General features: G+C 31.0%; 1 protein-coding gene across 1 annotated transcript; it reads right to left on the reverse strand.

Annotated features, from left to right (window-relative positions):
- Nucleotides 1-2724: 2724 nt before the first annotated feature.
- On the reverse strand, nt 2725-3511 carry LOC107629613 (D-glycerate 3-kinase, chloroplastic-like). The gene is made up of 4 exons (XM_088506752.1): nt 3437-3511; nt 3320-3351; nt 3166-3234; nt 2725-2862 (listed from the first exon to the last, which is right to left on the reverse strand). Exons 2-4 carry the CDS (start codon nt 3347-3349, stop codon nt 2725-2727), a joined length of 237 nt encoding a protein of 78 aa, XP_088362878.1. The 5' UTR covers nt 3350-3351; nt 3437-3511.
- Nucleotides 3512-7844: the final 4333 nt, after the last annotated feature.

Below are 7844 nucleotides of genomic sequence, written 5' to 3' on the forward strand. Positions count from 1 at the left end.
TTTGGTTAAAAAACAACAACACTTCAAAGGTGTCTTTGAGACAACACTTTTGCAATGTTGTCTTTTCTCATATTTTGACCACTACTAAAAAATATTGCCTATTTGCAATAAAATTCAACCCTTTTATGTGTTGCTTATAAGTTTGAATTTGCAATACTTTAAAGTGTTGCCTATTAGTTTTGAATATGCAACCCTTTAAAGTATTGTCTTTTCTTTAGGATATGCAACCTATACAAGTGTTGCTTTTTCTTTTGGATATGCAACCATACAAGTGTTGTCTAATATTCAAAATATGCAACTAATAAAAGGGTTGCCTTTTTGATAAAAATAAAAATTATTTTTGTAATAAAAATACAAAAAATTAAAATTTACAATAAAATTGTTTGTTTATACATGTGTAATTATTTTAATTAATAAATAAATTTGTGCATAATAGAAAAAAATTATAAAAGAGACAAAATAACTAATAAGAAAATTCTAATTAAAATAGATATTAAAAAGTTCAATTAGTATTTTAAATACATGTTCATCAATAATTCTCAACAAAATAATAAAATTCTTGTCTAACAATAATTGTCATAAAAAATAGTAATTAATATTTATAAAAAAGATGTCATAGATTGACCAAATACAAGCTGAAACTAATTAATATTTTGCGATTTCGGGTTGATCGCTAAACTTCAATGGCAAGGTGATTTCCATTAATATAAGAGACATTAGTGGAAGAATGGTAACAGAGGTATCTGCAGGTGGCTTCTGTTAATACAGAATAGTAACATCAGGAAGGATCAAAGCAGACAAAGGAACAAGCTGAAACTCACCACACCAATGCTTCAAATTGCAGTTGTGGTTATTGTTCAATGTGGCACCTGCATGATGCAGTCCACAATTTAAAACCTTGAATCAAATCACAATCCAGTAAATGCAGGTTTTGGCATAGAAGAGGTAAAAGATAATAGAGAGTAGTATAATTAACTAACAACAATGGAGGATACAAACATTTATTCTACCCGAAGCATGGAAAATGTAACTACTGCACAGAAAACCATGCATACCTAGTTTTATTACATCTGATTCCGAGGCATCACAATCTAGGAGAAACAATCAATTTCAATTGTCACTATGTTTTTTCTGCTTGACTAACATGACCTATTTGTTCTGGAAGATTACTTGTATTTCGCATGTTCCACCAATGCTTCTATGTACAAGATCCATTTGATCCAAAAATGTTGATAGTCCATTCCCAATAAATGATAAATCACAAAAATTACTGCAAATTTTTTTGTTATACCTGGTCATCATTTTGGATCACGAGTTGATGAGGAAGGACGATCGTTGCCATTCGGACATTGCTTACCATTTATATCATGTGTTGGTTCCTTAGCTCGTAATAAAAACAATGCTTCATCAATATTTGTGCCAAGAGAACTCTGTTGCAAGAGAAGCTTCACAAGATCCTCCAATTTAGTATGTGTTATGACTAGGTTCCGAATATAAACATTGTACAATTTAGTAAAGGGGTGTCAAAAAGCAGAGCTACCTGCAAACGCCATTGGTAGACACAACTTGGATCCTTAATCTTGATGACTATCCATGATTTTATGAATTTGTCCCATGCATCATAATAACCTTCAAGGTTTTTATTCACAGTTTCTAGCTGAAAAAACAAGCACGATTATGAAAGGCTTCCCTATGGTATAATTCCTTCACCTAAAATACTCCAATGATGCCAATGGAGCAAAAATAACAAGACTCTAATAAGAAAATAAAAGAAAGCAGCAATAGGACGAAACTTGGTTCAAAAGATATTACCAAGGAATTCTCCTCTCTCGTCCCATGGGCGATTTTCAAAAGACTTCCCAATTATGCTGCCTTTATTATTCAGATCACCATCATTCGAGCAGTAGTGCGGAAAATAATCGTTGAACGTTTTGCTGCCTAGTACGTCAACTCCATTAAAGAGAAAGCCTCTTAGCAAATCCTATGGGATAAAACAGGAATTAAGGATCCGTAGCACTAGGATGTAACAGAATAAGACTAACCTCAAATTTGGTCTACCTTTGCAAGTGTTTCCCCAATCAGTTTCTTCAAAACACTCTGTCCAGGATCCTACTCACCAAATTTTCTAGTTAATAAGAATTAGACATGGACAATACTAAAACGCAAGTTCTTGTTAGGTTGGTTGCTCAATGTGTAACAGTTCAAAACTTCCATTTTATTGTTTGAAAGACAGTGGATGTTCCCATCATATACAAGCAAGACCATAATGTTTATCAAAATTGTGTAATTCTATTTCATAGGTGGGAAACTGGAAAGTGACTTCTCTCTGAATTATTGAAATCATAAACCATCATAACTATGACATCCATTTATATTCTTATGGAAAATCACCAGTCATTTAAAAAGTTAGAAACAAAATAGGCAAACTACCTTTTCTTCTCTCCACACCAGATATCTATGTTGAGCTTCGAGATTCCGGAAAATCTGAGATTCATCAGTCTCTTTAACGGATTTGCTTACCAACTCCAACCATACCTGCAAGAATAATATTCAAAGGTCAAGAATTAGAAAGCCTACTGAGATTACCCTTAGCAAAGCATGATTTATTAATGTACCATGTTGCTGGGATTACCTTGTAATAATCCTTGAATGCAGAATATAGAATTTCATAATTTTCTGGGCTTGAATTGAACTTTGTCCAAATGACAATGGGTGAAAAGAACTTTATAGATTCACTTGTGAGCTTCCCTCCCTATGGAAAACTAAATATGAATTTCTAGTTCTGACCTGAAGATCAACAGCCTTCACAACTTTCGTAGGAAGAGGCTTGAAGCCGAGCATCCAACCCTCAAATAACACAACCTAGACAGTCATTCATGCACAATAATTGAAGTATTAAAAACTCGACATCTGTATTTGTTTCATGGCAGGGCTAACCCCAAAAATTTCATTATACTCTTAAGTTTAGTTCAGCCAGAAAACCATTTTTCTTTTTTTCCAAAGCTGGATATCACCAACCTTAGAGCCTTATAAAGAATTCATGTTAATCGACATCAGTAAGATTTGGTCTGTTTGCCTTTACTTCATCGGTTACAACGTGACATTAATCTGTCACGAAAAAAGAAAAAGAAAAGGGATTAAGAATTACAATAGATAATATGTTACCGTAAGGGGTCCTTCTACCTCTGGCCAAGTTGAAGGATCAGCACGGTCGCCTCTTCCGTTGAATGCAGACTGCAGAGGCAGAGAAATAAGCATCAGCAACAATGAAGCGAAAATGTATCAAAATAATGAAAATATGTCTAAGCTAAGCCCTTACTTTGTCATATCGAGGTGGCTTTATCTTCATACCTGAAAACTTCAAATGACAATGAATTATGAATAAAATACTTGAAGAAAAAATAAAAATAAATAAAAAACTAAATTTTGTCCAAACCTTCTCTTGTCAATTTGGACAGAGCTATTAAGGTTTCAACAGACAAAGGAAGATCGTGGCTTCCTGCATTTTCTCGGAACTGGGAAGCAACAAGGCAAACAAAAATTCTAAGCAATCAAAACATATCTCCACACAATATTTCTAGCTAATGTTGTCTTTAATGTTGCAAGTGATTGTATCAAAATAGTCACAGTCATCATAAACACAACACAAATAGTCACTGTTCTTTTCATAATTTCTTATCCTGTTTCTGAATGAAAGAAGTTAGATTATGGTTGAAACTCTAGCATAACACAAGACCTAATAATCCAACATGCAATCCCAATTGTTTCTAACAGGCTATGAGTTTTTCATAGACCTTTAAATCATAGAAACTCCAATACCTTATTATATGAACACTTATCCTAAAAGTTTAAGCTATTAGTTAGAGACACAGTCTTCAATCTCCAAATTTATAATGAAAAAATCTCAAAGTAACAGAGTAAAGATACACCAACACCACTGTTTTAATTAAACAAAATAAAGAGAACTTTTTTAATCAATATGATAAGATAGTTGATTAAAACTCACAAATTCAAATTAAGTGACATCATTAAAATTTAAAATTCCATATTCTGGATCTTCACAAGCGTCAAAGCGGCGGGTCTTGCTATTTTCAAGAAAAGGTCAGTTGCAGAAATGTTTATTAACATGCTAAGGTTTAATACCAGCTTCTGCATCAGAAACAAAGCCAGCATTATACTGAGAAAAATGAGTTAATAAGTTAAATTCTTTACTTTCTGTTGAGAATCACATGAACATACTATATCAGCTCCAGAAGAAGAGGGGAGGAAGAAAAACAAACGGAAAAAATTGCAGCACAGTGTATAGATTCACATAATTTAGAAAAACACGTTTCAAAAACTAGTCCAATAAGTACATGATGAAGATTGATCCATCCATTTCAAGATAACCTCCATTATGACCATTATCTTAATTGATTCAGAAGCTCGTAATCTTAAGCCAAAGATATTCGCCATTCTCACCTTGTAGTGATGTGTTTCTCGGGAATGATCGATGATTTTTAGTTGTTTCGTAAGCCTCCGAGAGAGTTGTCACTGTAGCTTGTGCAGCAGAATATGCAACCTCTGATCCAACCAAAGCTGACAGAAAAGCAGCCTGCAAATTTGAATAAGACACATTACACAGTTAAATAGAGATTCTAAAGAAATTATTTTGTGAAGCACATAGGCAATTCAATACTGGCAGAAAAGTAGTAAATGTTATTTAAGTTAATCATCATCCCCCTCCTTCACAAGCTCCCTCCCCTGGCCATAACCCTCCATATACTCCAATAGTCCACCAGGAACACCAAGATCATCACCTTCTCCATATGTACCAACACCAATTTCTCAACCACCTTATCATACTCCAACTCCACCACAGGCTCCTTCCCCTGCTCATAACAACCATCACCTAATCCTCCATATGTTCCATCACCAATTTCTCAAGCTCCTTCGCCTGCTACCCACAACAACCATCACCCAAACCCTCCAAAAACACCATCACCACTTTCTCACCTTCCCTATAGTGCTGCTGCTCCAACACCAACGTCATCACAACCACCATACAATACTTCCCCTGTTTAATATAAGAAACTACTTATTTGTACTTGGAGAAAAACAAAAGATAGAAGAAAGAGTAACTAATGACTGAGACAATATAACAAACAGAAAGAGCGCAAAGTTGAATAACAAGCTTAGTGATAAATATAACAAACATAAGGCATAAGGAACAAATATAAAGTGAAATAATTCTCAAACAATTCAAATTCAAAGTAACAACAGGAATGCTATTTGCGTGACCTAAACTTGTCAATGGGAAGGATATGTAAACAGGTGCTAAAATAGAGCAGAAAAAAGAACGATAGAATCATCAATACCTGCAGAAGAATGCCAAAAACGAGAATCTCACCAAAAACACGAGCAGTGATAATCGAACAGTGACTGGCGGTGATGAACGCGAGCAGAGAGGATCGAAGCTCGATGAAAAGAGAAGTAGAGGATCGAAGCTCAACAAGCAGATGATCGAATCTCAACGAGTAGAGAATCGAAGCTCAACGAGGAGAGGAGCAGAGGATCGAAGCACATTGACGAGCAGAGAAGATCGAAGCACGTTCACGAGAAGAAAAAATCGAAGCTCATTAGCGAGCAGAGATTGAGATCGAAGCTCAATAAAGAAACGCGCATCATCATCGAATGGATTGAAGAACAACAGACGAACGAAACATTTGGAATGGATTGAGGATTTTGTGATTTTATTAATTGAAATATTTTAGGAATTTTGTTAGGGTTGTAGTTTTAAGAACGAAACATTTTGGATGGAATGGATTGTAGTTTTCTTCTCCCTTTTTTCTCTTTCTCTGCACAATATAGTTTATTTTTGTTTTTTAAAAAATATTAAAAAATTTTAAGCAACACTTGAAACGTGAAGACTAAAATAAATCTAAAGGCAACTTTTAAAAAAAGTAATATATTATTATTATAATAGTTGTTTTTGTATATTTAATATAGCAACATTTAATAAGTGTAATATATAAATATTATAAATGTTGTTTGTTTAATTTATTAAAGCAACGTTTTTTATATGTTTTTTAAATTGATAAAAAATAACACTTATTAACAAGGTGTTGTATTAGTTTTATTGTTTTGCAATAAATTTTAAGTGATGTTTTTAACCACTTTAGATAACACTTTTTAAGAGTTATTTATCGCATATGTTGCAATAGCTCAAAAATATTGTAGTGCGTGATAGTGATGATAATAATAATGTATGCAAGTGCAACTATTGAATTGGGTCTCTACATTTGATCTGTCATCAACATTTAGATTTGATACTTTATATCCACCAAAAATAGACAACATAACAAAGAATATGATGACATGTGACTTAGGCCAAGGTCATATTTAATATTTATGTCTTTAGTAATAATGCAAAGATCATCAATATTTATCCGTAAATAATATATAAAGAGAGCGCTCATTAATTATTTTTCAGTTGACACTAATTAAATCATAAGATTCAATTTCAAAAATTATATTGACTATGTCAATTAGCCATTATAATGTCATGATGTTATTTAACTATTATTATATAAAAATCGTGAATAAAAGTTCACCTAAAATTCACTTAAATATTAATATGGGTCGCATTATTTTTAAGTAGGGATTTTAAAACCTAAAATGAAAATTACATCTAATTATTATTGGGTGCTTTATTTGACTTGAGCTAATATTTAATAACGGAAATATTTAATAACAAAAAAATTAATAAAATATTATTAAAAATTGTCTTATTTAATATTTATTAATTATAATAAATGTTAAATAAAATAAATTTTTATCGTTTTTGTTTTTCTTTTTAGCACTACCGATCTAATAAATGTCGTTCATAGTAGGAGACTTGAACTACTTAACAAATTAATTTAAGACTATAAATAACATAAACAAGTTTAGATTATTTATTAGAAAGTGGTTGCCACTTCTATAGAATAATTCGCTGAAATTAGCAACACAATATAATTTTATTTTTATAATTGATAGAGTTCTACTATCTTATAATTATCATATAGATATTCAAAAAAGTTCATAATAAGAAAATGGATCATAATCATCCCAACAGCAAATATCTACCAAATATCCAAATTGGTGTACTTAGAAACTAAAATAGTGGCAATTATTAATTATAACGAGGAAAAACATCTTATAAGTTAATTTTCATTTTTTATTTAACTTCACTCTTTAAAATAAAAAAAAATTTCATATATTATTTCTTATATAGCTAAATTGATAAATAAACAAACTATATATATATATATATATATATATATATATATGAATTACTTCTTATAAGATAATCTGCCTATTAGTATTTAGCTTTTCATAAGAGTAATTAATTAACAATTTAATTGTTTTCGATGATTTAAAATCTAGTGTTGTTATTACTAACGGTTGACATATAATAGAAAACCAACATATTTAATGTATAGGCATTTTAAATTGAAATGACTTTTGTTCTGTGATAAAAATTATGAAGTCTAAAGTTATTGTCATTAATTAAATTTTGATGCTGGTCAAGCTAAGTGAAATTCAAAATTATTTTATATAAGATAAATGATAAAAATAAAATGAAAATTTTATATTTATTTGTTAATAAATTAAATATAAGATATAATAATTAATTATGAAACATTCAATTTATTATCAATTTTTTTTACAAAGTTTAGAAAAAAAAGATATAATAATAAAAAAAATATAATTGTAAAAAGTTAATAATGCAACATGTAAATTTGATGCTTTATACCCACCAAAAATAGATAACGTAACATCGATGATTCATGAACATGCGAATGTTTTTAACCGTATTCTAA

Source organism: Arachis ipaensis, chromosome B3 (genome assembly GCF_059453495.1).
Source record: "Arachis ipaensis isolate K30076 ecotype BB chromosome B3, ASM5945349v1, whole genome shotgun sequence".
In the NCBI taxonomy this organism is placed as follows: domain Eukaryota; kingdom Viridiplantae; phylum Streptophyta; class Magnoliopsida; order Fabales; family Fabaceae; genus Arachis; species Arachis ipaensis.

Coding starts and splice junctions, on each gene's coding strand:
- LOC107629613 (XM_088506752.1), bottom strand. CDS start 3,349: ATGAAGATAAAGCCACCTCGATATGACAAA. Junction 3,235..3,319: donor AGCCACCTCGATATGACAAA/GTAAGGGCTTAG, acceptor CTGCCTCTGCAG/TCTGCATTCAACGGAAGAGG. Junction 2,863..3,165: donor AGGTAGAAGGACCCCTTACG/GTAACATATTAT, acceptor ATGACTGTCTAG/GTTGTGTTATTTGAGGGTTG.